This window comes from Apteryx rowi, unplaced genomic scaffold (assembly GCF_003343035.1).
Source record: "Apteryx rowi isolate R43461 unplaced genomic scaffold, aptRow1 scaffold_258, whole genome shotgun sequence".
Taxonomy (NCBI): Eukaryota; Metazoa; Chordata; class Aves; order Apterygiformes; family Apterygidae; genus Apteryx; species Apteryx rowi.
In genome coordinates this window covers 1,242,207-1,264,593 of record NW_020448952.1, presented here as the reverse complement: position 1 = coordinate 1,264,593, position 22,387 = coordinate 1,242,207, and the positions used below count along the sequence as shown (strand labels likewise).

Genomic DNA, 22,387 nt, shown 5'->3' with positions numbered 1-22,387 from the left:
ACTTCAACAAATGAATTAGACATCCTGCTTGGCCCTGGAAAATGCTGTACTTTAACAGGATAAAAGACCCCAAAATGTTTCAGATTTTCATTCCGCACTGGCATAGCTGTTCCTGACACCTATTCTGTATAAAATGGAGCAGTGAAAATGATGATGACATTTTTCTAATTATAATAATTCTGGGAATGACTTGAAGACCGGGAAGAAAGCTGACTGTACCTCAGGGCTTCACAACCCATCTAAAAGACGTGCTGTTGTTCTGGATGGCAACGCTGCTTACTTCCGTAAGTGTCTCGTGCCTCACTGTAAAGCACTGGGCCAAAACTGCCTCCGTAAAATTAAAAGTCCTCCCCACCCCCACTCCCCCCCAAACCTGCGGTTCAAGCCTGGTCCTTTCACAGCAGTCAACGTCTCAGTCCAAGCAGCGTTTTACTTCCACCTAGTAAGACTGCCTCGTGATTTCTGCCTCCGTACTGCATTCAATTCCAGCATCAGATGCAGAGCTAAGGCTCAACCTGCGATGGCGTCAGCCGGCAAAATACTCACTGCCTTCCAGCATCAACGAAAATTGGATCCCAAAGTGTTTGCAAGCACAGACGTCTCCCTCTCCCTATTTGGCACGTTCTTGCCTCCTGTTCATTCATGGACTTCTCGGGGCCATGTGCATCAGGTCAGTCATTTGCCACAGCCGCTGGAGGGGGTTGAGAAAACAACGGCGATCTTTATGGCTAGACCGAGTGTAATATGCCGGGTCAGGTCATCTCTGAACGACAGCTAACATAGCATCACCTGGTTTCCCAGGGCTGTAGCTCACTGCCAGCACAGCTCCCACAGACAGGGCTATGCTGACCCAGAAAGAGAGAAGGAGCAGGCGGCGCCAGGCTGTTGCAAAGGTGCGGGAGGCCTCCCCGATCTGATCCCGGGGCGGAAGACAGGCTTGCAATGGCTATTAACTGCTGCTGCAAACCAGCCTCTCCTCCTCACTCCGTCCACGTGGGGCTCCCCGGTCTTGGACACCTTTCCAGCGAGAAGATCCAAAGGCCACTGTTGACCAGCAGGCCCTCTGCCCTCAGCAAGGTGGCTGTAGCCACCCCAACCAAGGGAGATGGTAGGTCCAGCCCTGGGCCAGGGACACGGCCTTTCTTCATGCTCCCCCACCAGGACTACATTGCCAAACGCCCTGAACCCTTGAGCACAGTCTGAGCCAATCCCTCCCCAACACAACCACACACTCTGCCTGTCTCCCTCCCTCCCTCCCTCCTCTCTCCCTCCCTCCAGAAAAGGGAAACAGCCTTTCAAAATGGACCTTGCTCTCAGAAACAGTAACTCTTGCAATGCCTTTTGTAATTGCCTTGGCAGACTGGGTCACGCCAAGTGTTTTCTCCCAAGGAGGCATTTTGCTTTGAAGTGACGGTGGCGTGCTCACATTTATCTGGGGATTGTCTCATGGCTGACGGCAAAACTGTGGAAACTGCCCAGTCTGTGCTCAGGCTCCATAATTACGCGAGATATTACAGAACTGTCAAATGTAACGCACCGTGGAGATGGTGCTGTGCTTATGCCACTGTCACAATGACTAAGCGATGCCCGGACACACATCTCGCTTCACATATACCTTTGGAATAGCCACCGTGAAGGTGAGCTTGGAGCAGGCCACTGGGGTCTGCCAAGCCAGACGCTTTGTTTGGTTTGTCACCAGAAAGGCATCTCATTTTTGTGTCGATACACACAGCTAGCAGCTGACTGGCCACAACGTGGCTACTCCTCACCACATGATGCGTGTGCATGTATCGGCCTTGGAAATAAGCCCTTTTAACTTACCCAGGCTTTTTTCCCTGGTGTTCCTGCAATCTGGGAAGCACAGTGTCACATTGCCAGCACATCCTTAAAACCTACCATTGCCCTGCCACTAAGTGTGACGTGAGATAGTCACAATCCAATCCATTAAGAGAAGAAGCATTACTCTTTCATTTAAAGCCCATTTATTATTTGCTAGACCCAGAGACTCGCTCATTCTTGAATACAAGGCGATTGCATAGTCAGAGATATTGCATACATACAGACCAAGAGCAGAAACATGTTTTGCTTGAGCTACAATTTAGCATCAACGTGAATTGCAATGAATGGGTCTTCAGCATAGTTACTAATCTGGAAATTGGCCTTGCCATCACCAGAAACATACACCTGTATTCCAGTACATCTGTTGCCCTCCTTCTGTCCAGAAATAACATCACAGTAGGTACCAGCAGGCAGTCCGGTTTGCAAATTCACATGCATTTGCCTAAGTGAAAACAGGTGAATGCTCTTTATGCTGGGTTTTCAAAACAGGTATTTCAACCTGCCTCAAGCACTTCCGAATCTGATGCTAGTCCATTACTTTGAAGGGCAACTGAATGGGAGAGAGTTCTCGGTTTACCCCCTGTATCACCCCCTACCCTCTCCTTTTCGCCCTCTAGACTAATGGGGGTTGCAAGCAAGCACAGGAACCTAACTCAGGCTGTAGGGATACCACCAGTCATCAAAAAGGTAGTATGGGACAAAATCAAATGGTTCACTGAGCTTCACAGCAGGACACACGCTGTTAGCAGTAATTAGAACTGTGACTGTCCAGCCCATTCAGATTGGGTGGCATGAGAGAGGTGAGAGTTCCCTTTTCACTCACAGCTGCCAAAACTTCAACTGCTACTACTCCAACCTGTGGGCATTACTCTAGCCACAGCCATAGTTTCTCAGAGGGAGACAGAGAGAGAGAGAATATGACTAGCAGACCAAAAACACTAACAGGCCATTTCTACACCTTCGGATACTCACTTCAGATCCCTAAGCCTTAGCTTCTGTGTTATCACATCTCCTTCACCTGATTGTGTTCTATTGCAAAGACATTCCCCTTCCCAGCACATCATCTTTGTTTCAGATTGCTCTTGAGGCACTGTGCTTCTCTCTAGAGCCGCCATCCCACAGCCTCTTCAACCCCACGACTTACCAATCATCATTATTAAAGACGATGAATCCTTTATTACCACGTCCAAAAGCCACTTGATTGCTGTTGTTGTCCCACCAGTTTGAGAAAGGCTCACCATCCACCACGTTACGGAAGATAACCATGTTCCTGGAGGTGCAAAGAATGGCTGTTGCTGTAACTGTAAGAGCTCTAAAGCAACAAGGAACATGATGCAAAATTAACTGCTTTTGCTGAATGTTTCTCCACAGCGCCCTACCTTATTTGACGCCAGCGATGTTCACAGACCCAGTCATTGCCACAGGTGGAGTCTGCATTAATTGTAACAGATTTCGTTGATCCATCCGAGTTGCTTGGTGGTCCATACCAGTCATTAACATCCTTTCATTAAAAGAGAAGTTTTACCATTCGTACTGAAAATGCGGAGATACTGACTGGAGAGGAAAGCTAGAGATAACACTATATTTCCAACACGTAGAACAGCACAGGACACAGAAATCATTTAAGATTTACAAGCTTAACCAGACTTGACTGATTCACTGGCTCTCTTTGGATCCTTATGAACAGCGAATTGATCTTCGTTTTTGTAAACTTACCCGTCCATTTTCAAAATATCTTGGCCAACGAAAGCTTGACATCACCCGCGTGAATCCATATGGATGAGCCAGCATGAAACCAACTGCCATTTTGTAAAGCCTGTAAGACCAAAAGTAATGAGACATGGAAAGGGCCATCATGCCAGGGAGAAAACCCACAAAAGCAGCATCACCCACACAACGGCATCTCTTACCTGGCATCCCAGAAGGTTAGAATCGAAGCTCCACCAGCCCCGTGCCCCCGCTGGTTATCGTGATTATCCACAAAGACCAGGGCTCTGTCGGAAGGCACAAAGCCCCAGCCTTCTCCCCAGTTCCTAGACAAGAAGACAAAGGCTTGAGGCTACCCTGTCCAGCTGTGCATCCAGCTGCATTATCCCGCAGAAGTCACAGGATGGTCACCCTTACTTTAAGTAGGCCATCTTTTCGCCATTCCACTTGCGGATCACGGTCCCCAGTTTTGCACCATATTTGAATTCTGTCACTCGGCCATTTTCAAAGTACTGACTGCCTGTGATCGGCTCTCCACCCAAGTCAATTACCTGGTACAGGAAAGAGAAAACTTTCCTTTCTGCTTACAAAGATGTGAAATGAACTGCCCTAGAAGCTGTTCTATGAAAGAATAATAATTTGATCTAATTATATTATTCCACTTACCTTCAAAATTGCATTTAAAGATATTTTATTTCTTTTTATCCCAGCCCAGCTGTGGTCACTTTGTTTCCATCTCCACCATTTACCTGGTTACCCTCACTGATCACTGCAGCGTAAGTAAGGCTTGGGCCATAACCACTTTATCTTTACTCTAGATCCCAATGCTCTTGCTTCCAGCACACAGGCCACCTCATTTCTTATTTTCATGATATAGCTAAAGTATCTTGCACTATTTGTACCTTAGACCTTCTAGGTAACATACTGATTTAATAAAATATGTCTAGTGACTTTAGCTTCTGCTGACTGAAACCGACAGTTACTAGTTTCTCAGCTCTTACTAGAATTTGTTACTGAAATGTAAAACAAATTTCAAATTCCAAGAAACACCGGTTATGCCATCTTCTGTTGCAATTTATGTACCTGGAATATAAAAAGCACAGAGTGAAATCATCTCCTTCTGCAATCAAACAAGTTTTTACACTAACTTAAATGCAGTAGATTTCATATCATTTGAAATTTCCAGGCTCAGAAGGTCCAAAACAATTGAGGCGTTTTGCATGTCAATATCCATTAGCAGGAAGATTGGAGATCTGAAAATGTGGTTATTAAATCTTAACATCTATTTCTATAGATCTTCAGTCTGATAGGTGCTCAGTCCCAGTTCAAGCAAAGCACAGCTTCAAGGGCAGGACCGAGTCTATAGCGTATCTGCAAAAAGGTAACTGTAAAGTGAGTTTAAGAAAATTAATTACCTCCTGGTAAATGAAAGGTTTAGATCCTGGAGAAAACCAGATAGTATTTAGATTGTGCAGCTTGTCTAAAGTTGCCTTCACATCCTCAGGCCACATATGCTTGGCAGCATCAATCCGGAAGCCTGCTACACCAATATCAATGAGATAGTTCATGTACTCCGCAATTTTTGAGCGCACGTAGTCCTTCTCCAGAGCCAGATCAAGAAGGCTAACCAAGCGGCAGTCACGGACCTATAAAAAATTTTTGATTTATTTTTCACCTAACAAATGAAATAGTGATCTAAATTTTTTTTTAATTTTATTGTCTATAATACAATGCCAAAATAAATCTTCCACTAATCGTTGTCTACTATGCATATTTTGTGCCTTGAACAGTTATTTACATCTACATAGAAGGGTCATCAAGCAGTCTGCATTCACCCAGCCTGCACAGCTGTAAGTGTGGAAGGAATACAACAAGAGAGAAACAAAACATTAAATCTACTATCAGTTTTTTAATGCAAGTATGGGGCACAAATGATGTACTATTTTTATTCCAGTGTATCCATTTCTTCTTTAATGCAGGAAATACTTCTAGAAGTGATATTTCAAAATTTTAAAAAGTCCTGAGTTATATAGCTTTACTAAACATTTAAACCCTTTTTTCCCTGGACCTTTTTTGTTTTTGTTTCCTGTAAACATAAAACGATGGGCAAGGACATTCATCAAAACAATATATTCTATAAAACCATTTCAGTACATTCAGTATATGTTTAATAACTTTTACAGTGGGTTTCCATGGCTACGCACATCCACCTGGAGAGAGGGACCTCAGCCTATATCGCAACATGTACCACAGATCCGGCATTTCAAATGCTCCTCAAGAACTGCTCAAGATTCCTTGGATGTTTAAAGTCCCCCTTCTTCTATTTCCCCCAAAAACCTCTCTCCTAAACTTAGATTTAAAAAAGATTAAATACATTTGAAGGGGACAAGACATGGTTCAAGAAAAATAACTATCTATTTTTCTAAAATAATTACTTGCTCTGTTGTAGTATTGCAATCCTGATCTTATAATCTGACATACAGTAACAGACAGAATTCTTATCTGCAAACCAGCAGGTCTTTCTTAAGAAGTGGAATCTATAAATATAAGGTTAGCTTGCCAGATGTTAGCCTTATTATTTTTCTTTATGAATTCCTAATCTCTCTCTCCTGAATTTGAGACCAAAGAAATCATCCACATAATAAATGAGGCAATTAATAATAATTTTAACCTTTTTTTTAAACACAGAATAATCCCAAATAAATTTTAAGAATTTTAAAACTTTGTAATGTGCCTAAGCATATTATCTGTATCTAAAAAGTTAGAGCTATTCCTTTAAAAAATGGAGCTCACGTTAGTAATGCTATTCTGATCAACCTCTATTATTAACTAGGTTGGTTTTCCATGAGATGTTTCATCTTTTTTGTCTGACAGTAAAGAGGTGTAAAGAAATAACAGCCCAAGAACAGACAGACATGAAAAATACATTTATAGTTTTAGGTTTACCTGAGATATGTCATGATAATTTTCAATGTCTCCACTTCTAGATTTACATTTACCATCATTAAAGTCCCAGCCAGAGTATGGCACAGCTGGGAAATCTTCAGTCTTTGCATTGAAATAGCTTCCGCAAGTAGCATGGTTGCCAGCACCAGCATTAGCTCCACACATGTGGTTGATTACTGCATCCACGTAAATATGTACCTAGAGAATAAAATTCACATTTCCACTTGGGGATGCTACTTCCCACAGCACCACTGACTAAATAATGTTGTCTTGTTCTTATCTCCTGTCCTGTCCACCTACTTCTGCTTGCTTGCTTCCCCCAACATGCTCTGTATTTAAAATATTCCATGTTTATTAAAATTGTCAGACAGTTTTCCTAAACCTATATAGCAGTGGCAGTACAACATGCATGCCAACAGATAGGCAAGTAAATGAAACAAACATCTCTGCTCCAAAGCTACCACATCGTCCTTTCTAAACTTCCTGGCATCTATATCCTTGCACTATTAACACAAGGTTTTCAAAGCACTTACTCCAACATTGTTACATCTGGTCACCATGTCTCTAAATTCAGTTTCATTTCCAGATCGTGTGCAGAGCTTGTAGCTGACTGGCTGGTATCTTTCCCACCAAGGTTGCCAGGGATCAGTAATGACAATATTTTCATTTGGAGGAGAAATCTGTGAATAAAATGGTGTCTCTTGGTAATAGGGTACTGATTATGGTTTACTTAATGTTTGCTCAGAATTGTTAGAGAAAAAACGTAAAAATAGAAAATCAGATCCCTTTAATCCAAGAAGCTCACAATACCTAGCCCATACAGATCCTCTGTATCCTCTACTCCCACTGTAGTCACCTGGAAAAAAAAAGACTTCAGTCCAGACCTTCAGCAGGTAAAAACATACCATCAAATGATGTCCATGGACATAGGTCCCTAATCATCTTTGGGGACATAGACCTCATATCTCAACAGAAGGGCCTGAAATCTGAACAGTTAGGTCAATAGAGAGAGTCCAAAGTCAGGAAGGAACTGACTGTAAAACAAGAAACTGAGGTAACGTCTTTAAAACAGATCTGACTTTCTTTTGCAATTTTTGTAATGTTTTGGATAGAAGTGTACATGCAATGAGACTTCTCATGGTTCCCAGATAAGCTTTTTCCCTTTATGGGCTCTTTCCAGAACACCTTTTGGGCAACAAGCTTTTGCTGCCATCACCAAGTCTCTGGGCATGACCGACTGATCCTACCATTTTGCACACAGATCTCTGAGTTACAGCTTACTTTACGCCCACAACTTTGTGACAAGCTGAACAGCAGTTTGCACCTGTAAATACTTTCTTTTCGAGAGCCATGGATTGTCACAGGGCTGTCACTGTCATGGGTTAAAAAGGAATGCAGGAGTATACCATAGTTTGAAAAATCAGTTTAAAATCAGTCAGGCCTGTAACTCTGGAAAGAAGGTTGCAAAGAAAGGATGTGTTTTTTAAAAAGTTATAGGAAAGTTCTCAGGCCAGTTTTTACCTCCTAGGTTACAAGAGACAGGCAGACTACTGCGGCATTCTTTCACCAAGTTTTCCAGAGCAAGCCAACAAACAAACTGAAACGCTGTAATAGGTTACTGCTCTCCAGCACGTGCCTGCTCAGCAGCTGCCCCAGGTTCTCACCGACTCACCTCCACCCCAAACAAGACTTGCTTTCAGCTCATTTCTGCCTGCTCACTCACCCCGCCTTCCTGCAAAGCAGGGCCTTTTAATGGCTTACTCTGACACGAGGCTTTAGAGAGAAACCTGCCAGTCTGGGTGCACACAGTTAGCAGCCTAAGGTTTTTTTGTTTGTTTGTTTTCATTGCTGTTTTTTTTAAAACTTTCAGCACCCTGGTATTCTCTCTGGGAGCTCTTTTTCTCTGTCATAGTTTCATTTAACGTTTGTCTAGCTCTTAAGATTTAAATAATATCAAGCAGATAAACAGAGATACGTGAGATAGGGATAACAGAGATCCTTCTTTTATTCTTCACAGCAGTAAATAAAGATTTAGTTGGTAATCTGAAATTCTAATTCATCCAAATGAAGCAGTACAGAGAGCAAAACATATGCCCTTTGGAGCGATGAAATAAATCCACCTTTACATGATACTTGCCTAGGAATGTATTTGTCAGCATTTAATACCTCATTACCAATTTCTGTTTTTCTTTTCCAAAACCTGTCCTTTGTTAAATTGAACATTTTGCTCTGAAAAACAAATTATCACCTATGAAGCAATTTTACTACCTCCTGCTAGGAAACAACGTACCTGAACTCCTCCAAATCCATTAGGAGCTAAATAGCGTTCACACTCAAGAGCGATATCGGCCCAGCGCCATTCAAAGAGATGCACAATAGAGGTCCTCCCAGGCTCAGTATTGGGGTTGTACTGGGCCCAGCAAAACCCTACAACTAGCAGAAGAAAATAGATACCCATCGTGTCTTCTCTGATCAGTTGTGCTCCTCTTACTGCCCATTTATGTTCCTGCAAGAGGGTAAAGTACACATTACAAAATACACATTTAAAAGCAACTACCTATCTCTGGCATCTTTTTTATTTAACTTCACTTAACTTCACTTGATTGTTATTTTTTTTGAGAATTGGTTTATCTAAACTATATCAACTTCCCGTGCTAATGGTAACTTAATTTTTCTAAAGTTAAAATTCAGGCATTGTCTAGTACAGGTTGCCTCTAGTGTGTAAAAGTAGTATTTTTATTATTATAATGCCCCCCCAAAATACCTAAATGGCAGAGGCTAAAATCGACATTTCATTTTCCATTTTAATGCATAATACTTGATATCTCTATTTATCCATGAGAGGGGTCTTTTTTCCAGTTTGCATTACTATGACTTGTGCATGTTGAGATGAGGCCTTGCAGAAGTGGTGCTCATCTTATAGTGAGTTGTCAACAAAATCCAGATATTTTGGAAGTGTAACATATGGAGATCTGTCATTCATGATAACTGTGATTAAAGTGCAAGCACTAATCATAGAGGAGCCCTCAAATACAGCAGATTACTATGCTGACTCAAAACCCAAAGCAGTAAATGTTTAACCTCTGTCCCTACTACAACCTGTGAGGAGACATTCTTCTCCCAGCGAACATAACACAGTGGCATGCAGGACATTGCAAGTGCTGTGAAGCTCCATAACCAAGAAGTCTCCTTCTCAATGCCCAGGTGTGCAGAGTTCTGCAAAGGTACCAAAGAAACTCTCCAAAGGAGGAAAACAAGCTGCATTACCTTCTGATAGGCTAGGTTAGTACCACTCTACTACCAAGTCATATCATATTGCTCTCTATATATACTAACAAACACAGATGACAGGCCTATTAAAATCTCCTCTTTTTTCTCTCATCTAAAGAGAGATACTGCTTGGAACAAACTGGAAGTTAGTGACTGTCAAGGTTTACATTAGACTGTTTAGAATCTCGTTTCACAGTCTTGATGTTTAGAAGTTGTTTTAGAGGGTCTGAGATACAAGCAAGTCCTACAAGGTAAGGGAGACATATCACAAACAAGAGGTTGAACTACTTTCCTTAAATAGCACAAAATCTCGTTACTTTCTCCTAAGTGTCTATTCTTCGTCAGAAGCTATTAAAACACACAGAAACAACACAGGGCAATGAAGGAATAACGAGATTTTGTGTGTGGTGTCATGGGAGACACCAAACACTTTAGTGGAGGGTCAAAGACGAACACAGGGGCCATCAGGTTTGCTATGTGAAAAAAAAGATGCATATTCTCCCAATTTAATATACAAATATATTTGAGAATGTACCACTGAAAACTCTGATCTGCTACAACACAGACATCCAAACACAAGGTTTTTTATAAAATGTTAAGTGAATTCTACAATACAACCCTCTCTCATATTTTTATTTCAAGCAAAGGAAGCGCATCTCTCAGTCTGTGACGCTACACTCTTTGGAGTGAGTTCAAGTGCAAACTATGCCAGTTTATATAGTGTAGTTCCTGCTTCCAGATCCTGTTCTATCAGCTGTCAGTGTATTTCTCAGGGCAACCAGAGTTATTTAGAATGAATCATCTGATAAATTTAGCTTGTTTTGCTACTAGTGAACAAAGCAATTTTAATGAAATTAGTAACTTGCAAATTTTTTGTAAAATATACCGATAAGTTTCAGCCATAAGCAGTTGCCATCTGTGTGCTTTCATTTCTGTGACAAATTGTTTCTTTGTCCTGATTGGAAGAACATATATTAACAGAGAATGAGCTAAGAGAGTTTGATCTTCTCTGACAAGAGAAGCCATTTATCAGCTTGGCAGTGCTAAGTCACGTTCAAACTACTTTCTGAGTTTTTGAGTCAGATTTCCACACAACTTTTTTTTTTTCTTTTTTCTAAATCAGGGTGCCAGATAATCAAAATACTGTCATTGCTTTTACACATAATACACAAGTGGCTCATGTTGCAGTTTTGGTCATTGAGAGTGAACTGAGACCTTCAGTTTTGCTTGTTGCTTAGGTGCTTAGGCTACAATTGACAATAGCTGGGGGATTTTACCTGTAAGGAAGCATTCCCATTTTTTTGCTTTCTCAAAGTGAATAAGAAAATAGATAAAATGACAACTAAGCTATACAAAGCAGTAAGAATAATATATTTTGACCAGACTGACTCCAAGGCCTAGTGTTTGAAGAGAAGTTTCAATATAGTTTTTTGCTTTCTTTGAAATAAAGTTTATGGCTGTTCTGGCTTCAGTACAATGATAAGATGGAAATGCTGAAATCCCCAATACAGTCTGAAGGCTCCAGCTTCAAAATGCTTTAAAACTTGGGAAAAAAAAAAAAATACTGTACTGCCATAGGAAAGCAGAGAGAGTTCAGCTGACTGCAATTCAAAGAACATGGGAGGGAAGTGGTATTTCTGAAGAACTCCACTGCTGTCTCGAAGAACCTGAGAACCTGAGTCAGAACCTGAGTCAGCTCATTTTCTGTTGGGTTGAAAGTTTGTGGTTTGAAACTCAGCTGCTATCCTCAAAATACCAAGGATGCTAGCAATAGTATTTAAATTTGCTCTTAAAAGAAGAAAAGGAGAAGGACACTGGGTATTGCTGACTTAATCATCGTCTTTCTTACATTCTTGAAGTGGTACCTATGTAGTAAAATAAAATCACATGACATGATTCAAAATAATAAACCCCTCTCTGCAGTATCTTAAATTTAATACAGAATTACAATCCAACAGCAACAGTAACTCTTAGGCACCTCAAAACAAGTGTACAAAAACATCACAAAAATTACAACATTTTACTTAATCTTAAAAGCATTACACATTTCTAGGAAAAATAATGTTCACAGTCTAAACATCTTTTCTTCAGCCTTTTTAGAATATCCTATCAGTGCTGAGTATGGACTTCCAAGTTATCTTTCTCTTGCCTTAAGTCAGAAGAAGCTTCTGTTTTGCATGAAGTTCAGTCATTGTAGGTATTCAGTACACTACTGTATTTCAACTGGATGAGAATTCATTAGGGATTCAAATAAGTCTTGCAAAAACTATAAGGCAGGGAGAACTAGCTTTATTATTTTGTATAGATTACATGCAATCAGAGTATTTTTTGGTATCTTTACCAATAATTTAGAGATTTCATCAGATATAAATTATAGATTTCACCTTTCGTAAAATATTCCATTATAAAGGTTTATTTATCCTTGGGTTGCATGGTGCTGTTTTGGGTTGGGGAAGGGATGGGGTTAAACGAGGGTTTAAAACCTAGATTATTTTCAGATTTATTACAGTCCGTGAGCCAAATTAAGGAGCAAGCAGATAAACAATCAAACCCCGGTCCAGGGTCAGACAGAAAAGCTACAGTGATTGCCAAGTCCCAGGCAGCATCCGTTCATTAAACCAAAGTCAGAGTGTCATCCTGGTTTTACCTGGGCACACATCAAACCACACAAACAATGCCTAACTGAGCTGAATGGCAATACATGAGAGGCTTGATGCAGGCCCACTGAAGCTTCGGATGTTAAATAGGCTGTAAAAGGAAAGTAGCTTAGCTTCCATGGGAACTGCCAGTCTTTCCCCACAGAATTTCTCTCAGCAGCTGCGTATTTTGTACAGATATAGCAATTCTGCTTCCTTTTGACGCTCTCTTTGGAAACACTGCACTGTCCCTTACAAACTTCTTACAGGGCCTTTTCAGCACATACAGGAAATAAGCACACATAAAATACGTAGCACGCCTTAATACGTACGTTTGGGGCTAATTTGTGTCATTTCCAGGCGATTCCTGCAGCACCTTCCCGGCAGCTGACAGCGGAGCGCGGCCGTACGTGGTCAGGGCCAGGGCAGCAGAGCCCCGCGGGGGCGGCCGGGCCCCGGCAGCCTGCCAGCGCGGCAGCAGCACAGCAGCGGCAGCAGCGCCGCCTCCTCCCTGCTGCCCCAGTGCTCCAGCCTGCACCACAGCTCACGGAAAACCCCCCAAAAGCGTGCCCCAACCCTTCAGCCCCACACCAGCTTTACCATGCAACTGTGCTACTTCAAGAGAAAGCGCTGTATGCCCAAATAAAAACTGCTTTAAAAAAATTGTTACACATTATTATGTCAATTCAAGATAAAATTGCATTCTGGAATACCTCTAGTCTTAGTATTTGAGAAAGGAAATCTCTATGTACTTTTTTTTTTTTTTTTAAGTATTTTTGTCTTTGATTATAGCACCATCTGCTGCCATCCTATTCCAACGCTTTGAAAAATATTTGTCTTTTATGTAATATTTTAATAGCTTGGCTCTATACATGTCACCCAATGTGGGTATTAGGAAATACTGCATGCTTTGTGTATTATATAACTTTTTATGTGCAATAACCTGAATCACAATGCTTTGTACAGTGGCTCCATCAAGGCACAGACTAAAAACATCCTAGCACAATGAAGCGCTCCACCTCTTCAAAAGCAACACAGGACTAACTAGCATTTTCTACCTTATTGTTGCCACAGTGCCTGTGCTATACAAAGTAACACATGGAGCCTGTTATGTCATTGGAATAAGGTTTCTCTTCTCTGCAACTAATCAGCACTACAACTACAATGAATATTTGCCTGTATATAACAAGATCTCATTCAAGAAGCTGTCTCCTAGCCTGGAGGAGAAGACCCAGGCAGCAGTCACAGGATTCGAGCTACCTATTTGCTGTTCTGCAAAAAGGAGCAACAAACTACTTCAGTAAACAAAAGTAGTTACAGTGGCAAATGTTTTCTCTTTAGTCTTGTATCAACTAGAAAGATACATTTTAGGAATAAACTAGGACAGTTGAAAGTTTCCTAGAAAACAGTAAAGAAAAGTGATTCTCAATTTGACATTAGGCCCTCTTAGCTGCCAACTTTCAAAGATGTGAAAGCTATAACRCATGCAAACTATGGAATACCTGTTAAATATCTTGGGGAATTTTCCAAGTCACTAGTGTCATAAGGATAATTTAGCTAGTTTCTGAGTAAGACACCACCTCCACTTCGCAAACATTATTTTTATCTTCTCAAAACCAAAATTTCTTTTCACTGTAATAGGGTGAAGTCCCTAAAATTCAAAAAGAAAGATTTGAGGAAAAACACCCAAAAGACTGGAGAGGAGAGGAGACCTTCCAAATCAAGCTCCTGCTGAAGATACTGAAGAAATTTGTTGGTTTTTTTGATTTTTTTTGAATCAAGCAATCCACTTTGCAATTTAAACTTGTCACAAATCTGTTTGGAATTAAAAGCGTGTTAGAACAACCTTCTGACTCTGCCTTTCAAAGAAAATTCTGACAAGTCGCACAAGGTCATATACAGAAAATCTCTTCTAGTTTCCGATGTTGCAAGATCTTTGCTATATCAAGGAGTCAATTCATACTACAGGACTATAGCAAGATTCTTGATTATTACATCATCTACATGAGTCAGCCGTACCTGCAAAATTATAATGCTATGAGTATATTCAAAAGTTTAACTAAATAAGACATGTTCATATTTAAAGTTGGTGTGTCTATATGCCAGTAGTTGTTGGAACAGATTGTGAAATAAGTCTGTCTGCTGCTTCTGCGGGATCCAGGAAGCAGCCCCATATGACTTGTTAAAAAAAGTGGTAACTTCACCTGAAATATCAAAGAGAAAACTGAAACATGTTCCAAAGAAAAAGGAAAAAATAGTATAAATGAGTATACAAGAAAGAAGTTGGTTTAAGGGAGTGGAAGTTTGCGTCTGCCCTTTAAAAAAGAGGGTTCTTTCAACTGGATTGAGAGCATTTCTTTGACAGATTAATGGAGGGTGGGGGGAATATTCTACTTGCTGTCTGATAACGCAACCCTAACAAGCACATAGCTTAGCTTTATTTACACCCTTCACATTATTTACACCCTTCACATTATTTATAATAAAACGGCCACAGAACTCTTAGATTTGTCAGGGGTTTTTTCCTTCACTTCTTCCTTTCTCTTCTGGGCATCAAACTCTTCGGAAGTCCTCACACATTGTCAGAGGAAGGTTTCCTGGTCTCCTCAGGAAAAAAGAGAGTGGCTAATTACACAGTACAGTTCCGTCAACCTCATTCCAGTGCACCACTTCTGTTTGGTTTCCACGGCAAGAAAAGAGATTTATGGTAAAATCAGATCATCCTCAGATTTTCTCATCTTTTTACTCTAACAGCTGAACATTATACTCAAGGCAGAAAGAAAGAATTCACTCTGATACCTACAAATATATATTCTGAATAACCTCAAACATGTTCCTGAATTAATTACAATCGGATTACTTAACTTTTCAAAAAATAAAGGTGCATTCCTCCTTCCCCTTCCCACTCCCAAACCCCACAACAAAAAAAATGCAAAATGAAGAGAAAGGAATAATTTATTAGAGATTTTACAAGCAAATTAGCATACACTTGTCATATAAGTCCTGTGACTGTTTAAAGACATCTGGAATCTTTTAGATGAGCAAATTTATACTCTGTCTTAAATAGTTTAGAAATGCTACTACGCACAGTTCAAGAGTCCTGATGATCACTGCTTCTTCTCTCAGCTTGATAATACTTGAAAGAGATGGAACACAAAAGGGACCTGGAACATCATAAATGCATGTTAAAAGTATGAATGACCAGAAAATATGGGTATGTGCTTTCTTTTGACAGCTAAATTGGAAGATGCTTAATATTTAGAAAAGCACGAAATGTCTGAAAAATTTTAACTTAATATATAACAGGCTGTATCAAATGTATATTAAAATGAATTAAACAGAATAAWGTAATACAAAATCCACCAAAAATATATAAATCACTGGCAACAACACTACAACAATGCAGAAAACAATCTATAAAACAACAAAAAAGTAGCAATGATTAATAATTCCATTCCCAGGTCTATTACTTCATTGTGAGACACTTAGATTTTCTGTTCTCTATTCTAAAAAATAAGAAATGTTCAAAGTATTTCAACTACAGATCGTTTCTCGTAAACCAGGACAACAGTAATCATTAAATGTTCTAAAATACAGCTCAAGACTGTAATAATTTAATGGACTGCTTTGCAATGTTTTTTAACCAACAGATATTTTATTAAAGAAAAACAAGAAGGAATTCTCAGTGTGAGATCAGCACAGCTCCACAATTTGACCGCAAATTAAAGTTTACAGCCTTAGAGGAAGAATGTGGAGGCCACATTTTGAGACTAGGAAACTTCATTATGTCTATTCAAGTAATAGAGACAACTCATTAATTATTTCCCCTGAAGAAGTGCCCTTTGTTTTTAAAATTAMCAGATTAGTTCGAGCTCTAAAATGCATAAACTCCTCCCCACACCTACTCTAAAAGAAAACTTAAGAAGTAGGGTGCTACGGGAAACATTGCACAAAAAAGGATACAACAAGAAAGGATACACTCTGCATGACAGTATTACTGCAGTATTTACGCAGGAATGTTTCTAAAGAAGAACAGCAGAATGTGGTTTAAATTTACTTTATTCTCAGTATCACATTCACATAACTTTATACTACCTATCATAAGCAAAAATGCCTCATTTACTAAAATACAGTTTTGACCCCTTATCACATTTAATGAGGGCTGAGTCCACCAAAACTAACTCCATATTCAAAAGTAAATGTGTCTTTTGATAACTTGAACTGTTAAGACAATACCAGAATTTTCTGTCTCATTGATTCTCCTTCAGTCTTCCACATTTTACAGACTCACTTTTTCCAACAGGTCCAAAACCCAATCACGTTTCCATTCAATGCAGTCTGTCAGGTCACTTCTTCCCTACAAAGAAGCTGGTGACCTCTCAGCATCAGCTTCTTCTACATAACCCTTCACCCCAAAAGCTAATATTTTAGCTACAGAAAAAATAATCATCCCAAATATCACCTTAAATGTTTGCTGGTCCATCAAGAAAAAGGTATTTCAGTCATAAAGGAGTAACATAGCACTTTTTATAAAGCATACGCATTATTTTCTATATAAAGGAGAAAATCATGTTTGCAATAGTGTTCATGAATTAAACACAGCTTCTTCCTGTTTAAGAATAATCAAAATTTAACTTGTGTCAATTTAGTCTTTTTTTTAAACATATTGTGAGATGAAGAACACAGACCAATTTTAAAGCCCTCCAAATATTTGCATAAATTAATTTATATTTACTTTTTTTAATTTGAGACTCTGACGCCCTTCTTCCTTACAGACTCGGATGTCTATCACAGAATTTTGCATCACAAATTAGCATCTTCCAGGATATTTTAGCAGGAACAGGAAAAACATCCAGGTAGAAATAGGGTTCAGCTTCATCATTAGTTGGCAAGTGAAAGGAATAACTTTTAATTAAAACTCATGGATTCCCAGAATTCTGTATTAATCTAAAGAGCATTCTGTGATCTTTACATATAAATGGTCAAAGTAAGGAAGAAGTTTTGCCCTTGATATATTAAACGAGTGACAGCGAGCTATTTCATGTAACCTTTTAAATGCGTAAATATGCCTGCTCATTCTAAAAATATACTTCTGACTTGACCGTCAACATGCTTAACCAAATCAACATCTCGTTGCTTCTGTTTATGTAATTTGAATACTATTTAAAACATGTTTAGTGAAGTCAGAATCAGATATTATATATTAAGTTAGTTGGAAAGACATGTGAGGATCCTTGTGAGGATTTCCAATAGCTCAAATACTTCTGCAAGTTTTCTTTTCCATTTAAGTAAATCTTAATACATTTTCTTTTTTTTTTTTCTATCAAGGAATAAGTTAGAAACAGAACCAAAACATTTATTTAAACCCCTGTTCTCATTATAGTACTCTTTAGCCAAGATTTGTTTCTTTTCAACAACCAAAACATAAGAATATCTGCAAAAAAAAGTCTTCAATTTGATAAAACAAGATACTGATTTTGCAAAGCAGAAATCAATAACTCAAAATATGAGCTGGTAAGACTGCATAGCATCTCAGAAATGAGTGAAACATAGGCTCAAATGGAATCTGACCAAAAATTCACAGACAACTGACAGAACCAGAAACCTATGATTACAATTAAAATAACTTTGTTATTAATAGAAATATTACCCTGGCAATAACAATATTGGGAGTCTCAAAACAGTTTTCCAAGTCAGAAACAGTCACTTATATCCTTAATTTCAAGCTTTTGGGTTTTTCTCCAAAATAAATGATCAAAATATCCAGATCAAAAAACATGATGGAACAAGTAGAATGTTTCAAAAGCTCTCAGTCTAAGGTTTGAGTTCATTCAGTCTTAGATGGAGGGATAAGTACAGTGATGCCCAACTGAAATCTGTAGTGAGTTAAATGGCATTTTAAATTTGATTGAGCTAGCTGATCTATCAATGGGTGGAGGTTGAGAACTAAGGACTTCTAAATCTTCTATCAGTTATTTTATGTGCTAGTTTAAGGCAATTCACTACTCAAATGTTTTGGGGTCATGAAACTCCTTACACTTTAATTAGAGCTGATTTTGCTCGAGTTACTCTAGGGCAACTCAAATACTTCAAGTAAAGCAGCAGTGAAGCAAAGCCATATATATAATGGGAAATAAAGTCAAATCATGATTGCTTTCTGCTAAAAGTTACTTTGTCAGCATTGTAGACAGACCAAAAATCAGCATCTGTGCATTGCATCACAAAAAGGAAGTCTCAATTAATATAATATTAAGCAAAAATTTCTGACGTAGTACCCTTTCCTAAATCAAACAAACTTAAAGGATGCTGCAACAGCACAAAGCTGATTCAAAGTTATCAAAGGTCCTTTACAGAGCTAATGGAAGTAAATTTATAACTGGAAGCAGTTCTTCAGGGTCACATTACAATGTGGGGGGAAAAGCGTGTTGAAAACAACTCTTTTCAAAGCCAAAACCCCTGAAGGTTACTAGAAGTGTTCAGATTCTTCAAAGTTATTTTTCCCAACTCCCCACCCCCTAGTTTAAAGATTAGAAAAACTGACAAACAACCCTATGACCTGAGGATTGGAGAAACAGCAGTCTCCAGGTTTCTAGAGAAAGGAACTTAACTTTAAACTCCTACTGTCTATGTAACTTGCAGCCTGGTTTTCTGATAGAAGACAAACGCTTAAGCAGCTATTTAAAAAATAGTAATAAATTAAAAAAAAAAAACAGCCTCTCTCTCTCACTTTTTGTTTTTAGGCAGGGAATCCTTACCTTTTGCAGTGTTCTACTTTTTCCTTTTCCCTTCATTGGAATCCTGTTTTGGTCTAGCTGAACGAGCAAATTGCTGAGATTCTGTTAAGGACTACAGGTGGCAGTGATAACAAAGAGAAATTAATAAAGAAGAAGAAAAGTAGTATTATTCCAGTAAAGGATAGGTAGTTTAAAATGTGTCCTTCATTTTTCTGAGAGTCAATTATACTACAGCATTAAATATGATTACAGCTGTGCCTATTAGTCAAAGACTAGGACCTCACTGATGGGTAATTTAAAAATTTTTAAGAGAACCTGTTCAAGAGTATAGATTACTAAGCAAATAAGGTAGATAAACTGGGAAGGGGAGCTGCAAACAGAGTAACTAGAGCAGGATAAACATTTGATATTTACAGACCTCCATCCCTGTACGTTAATTCCAAAACTTCTGATATCTCAGAAGGTAAGAAGGAGGAAAAGATTTTAAAAGAAACAGAGGTCATTGGAACAAGAGTCCAAAGAAAAGGAGAAAACCTAGGAAACAGTTAAGTGAAAACTAAGAAAGAAGAGGACAGGGAAAGATTTAAAGCACACAAACAACATGGCAAAGGAAATCCAAATAAAAAGTATAAAAATCTCAACATGTTACACAGGCCCAGAAACACATGGATAGTTCTAGCTGGAGAAGCAGTCTAAAGATGAACCGCTGACAGGAATACTTCTTATAAGTATCTCTGATTTTTTGTTCCTATTAATGTATATACAATGTAAGTATATGTTTTCTGAATGCAAATCCTTGACAAAAGGAGTTTGCATTTTGTGTTAAAAATATACTTCAGTTCCTAATTCTGCAAACACAGGTTTAACCAAGTTGAAGAGCCTACTCAATTTAAAGAGAGTAGTTATACAAGCTAAATTATGTTTAGGATGTCTGCAGGATCAAAGAGCTAACAACAGAAGTGTCAATTTTATTACGTCTTAAATAAAACACATTAACTTTTCTATTTCAGAAGGGGTAGTGCCTCTATATATTTTTCAGTTATCATAAAATTAACAATAGTATGCTGTGCTATACCGCCTGGTGTTCTTAAAATACATCTTTTCTTTCTATAGACTTCTAATAAAGTAGAACCCTACATTACAGGCTAGAGACTCACGAATAAATTAAAAAAGAATATAATACAAATCTTTCATAAAAGATACAACCACCATGGGTTTTTCAAATAACACATATCCATTTGCTTCTTTTAAAGCTTTAGCAGCTGCTTTTTCATTAGGTAATCCAATGAAAGCCTGTCCCTTCATACGGCCTTCTTTCATCAAACGTATATCAAACCTAGAAACAAATTTGAGAATAAGGAATTACTTGTGTTTTTAACTACACTTTCATATCTCATAGTATAAATAATTCTCATGCTACCAGTTGGGGGAATAGTAGAAATAGAAGGAGTGCCTACATTCAGGTATTATGTCATTGAGACCATTAATATTTGCAGGGGAAAAAAAATTTGGAAGCTATTTAGTAAAAACTGACATTAGATGGCAGGATGGCAAGCTGATGTACAACTACAATAAACACAACATATGCAAAATGATCAGATACACACAATGATCTTCACTGTGTACATTCTGCATCGCTCACCAACAAAACAGTTAATTCAGTGGCAAAAATATGAAGGCATAATATTTGGGTCTTTGAACTCTGTTCAAAAAAATAATTCTACTTTTGTACTTCTGATAAAGAAAGATTTGCAGATGAGAAGCATTTTCCCCCTTAAAAGTGCTGAAGTAGAGAGAAAAAAGAAAAGATGACTGATCTTTAATCAAAGTTTTCGCCATAGTTGTAGAAATTAATACAAAGCTTTAATTTTACCAAGCATCAAAGCAGCTTACATATTTCGTTCCATTTCTGACTGAAAGTCAACATATCTTCCAAAAATGAACTTGAGATCCTGGAATTAAAGGGCAGGTATAAGAGGAAAGTTGATTAAAAAAAAAAAAAAAACCTTTTTGATAAATACTTAATTTGCTTATTTACCTACCTTTTCTTGAACTTGTTTAGCTAAATTCTTCACATATATCCTGCAATTTGGATCACCTGGCTCATAGTTTTTGAAAACTGAAAATTTTTCCATTTCTTGAACAAAACAAAGACAGAAAAATAGGCAATCTAAATGTTTCAACTCATTTAAAGATTTTTTTTTTACTTTTTATCATTATAAAATAACTAAATTTTAATATATCTGATAAATTAAAAAAGAAATACTACTTAAACCTAGTACAAAAAGCAAAGAGCTATTAATAGAGGATTTATTCTCAAAGTTATACCTTCTCTAGAAAGTCTGTTTTTTTCTAGTTCCCTTCTAGAAATAAATTCCGATGGTATTTCATCATTCTCCTCTTCCATTTCCATTTTATCATTTGAGGTAGGAGCTGGGAAAATCTTTCCAAATCCTGCATTATTGATTTCTTCTGTGGCTGCATAAAGATCTAAAATTTGAATACATTATATATATATAGTGGTTTGTACATTTATTTACAAGAGGATCGACTGCAAGTTAAAAAATATACACCTTTCAAAATCAGAAGTAGCATTTGAATATAGCAGGCATTCTAAATGAATTTGAATACACCCCTAAGAAAATCCATCTTCATCCCTGGCTTGATAAACACATCTGCTCTATACAGTTCTACAAAATCAACTTTACTACAGATAAAAGCCATGGCACATGCCAGCTAAAATAAAACTAGTCTTATTGTTCAAAGATGTATACATTTCACTAATTTATTTAGTTTTTAATATTTTCAAAGAAATTGCATATTACTCTAAAATACTGAGAAACACAGGACTGACCCTAATGCTATAAGAAACCGCCATGCCTCATTGCTACTACTGCCCAATATTTATATAGCAAAGTGATTATCAGCGCATTACGGAAAGGGAGCTAGCGATCACTTGAAGGCTGCCTTCTAGGAGCTGGAAAAGGAGACTCTAAAGTTACCCTGATACATTCAATTACACCGTGTAAGACTGAGAATGAACTTGTGACACATTTACTAAAAACAACCTAAAGTTTAAAAAAAATGTGCAATTCACTGTAAAAGCAGAGAGCTCACAGGCGAAAAAGAGACTTTAAAACCCTCTATATTCCTTACTGTACTAAAGCACAGAGTTCCGTGCTTTAACATAGGAAAAGCAACAAAGGCAGACAAGATGCAAGTTGGTGTTCTTAAAAAAAAATCTTAAAGTTTCAT

At 38.3% G+C, this 22,387-nt stretch overlaps 2 protein-coding genes across 3 annotated transcripts in view; both read right to left on the bottom strand.

Moving 5' to 3' along the window:
• Window positions 1-1,971: 1,971 nt before the first annotated feature.
• Window positions 1,972-15,282, bottom strand: LOC112966817 (pancreatic alpha-amylase-like). 2 transcript variants are annotated; one of them, XM_026067289.1, is made up of 12 exons: window positions 10,649-15,282; window positions 9,592-9,730; window positions 8,783-8,998; window positions 7,026-7,172; window positions 6,493-6,690; window positions 4,962-5,192; window positions 3,964-4,097; window positions 3,750-3,872; window positions 3,556-3,655; window positions 3,219-3,340; window positions 2,984-3,109; window positions 1,972-2,281 (listed from the first exon to the last, which is right to left on the bottom strand). In XM_026067289.1, exons 1-12 carry the CDS (start codon window positions 10,786-10,788, stop codon window positions 2,092-2,094), a joined length of 1,866 nt encoding a protein of 621 aa, XP_025923074.1. In that variant the 5' UTR covers window positions 10,789-15,282; the 3' UTR covers window positions 1,972-2,091. The 2 variants fall into 2 exon arrangements, with proteins under 2 accessions (XP_025923074.1, XP_025923076.1); XM_026067291.1 differs by having other exon boundaries at window positions 9,592-9,708; window positions 13,901-15,282.
• A 53-nt stretch (window positions 15,283-15,335) lies between these two features.
• RNPC3 (RNA binding region (RNP1, RRM) containing 3) overlaps window positions 15,336-22,387 on the bottom strand; it is a gene marked incomplete at its 5' end in the record, with an annotated part of 15,591 nt that continues 8,539 nt past the window's right edge. Inside the window, 6 exons of the mRNA XM_026067341.1 lie at window positions 15,336-16,420; window positions 19,154-19,226; window positions 20,336-20,468; window positions 21,026-21,084; window positions 21,175-21,269; window positions 21,461-21,622. Coding sequence (XP_025923126.1) covers window positions 19,167-19,226; window positions 20,336-20,468; window positions 21,026-21,084; window positions 21,175-21,269; window positions 21,461-21,622 — 509 coding nt within the window. The remainder of the gene's footprint in view (window positions 16,421-19,153; window positions 19,227-20,335; window positions 20,469-21,025; window positions 21,085-21,174; window positions 21,270-21,460; window positions 21,623-22,387) is intronic.

Coding starts and splice junctions, on each gene's coding strand:
- LOC112966817 (XM_026067289.1), bottom strand. CDS start 10,788: ATGGCTTCTCTTGTCAGAGAAGATCAAACTCTCTTAGCTCATTCTCTG. Junction 9,731..10,648: donor CTTATGGCTGAAACTTATCG/GTATATTTTACA, acceptor CCTCCTTTGGAG/AGTTTCTTTGGTACCTTTGC. Junction 4,098..4,961: donor AACCTTTCATTTACCAGGAG/GTAATTAATTTT, acceptor TTCCTGTACCAG/GTAATTGACTTGGGTGGAGA.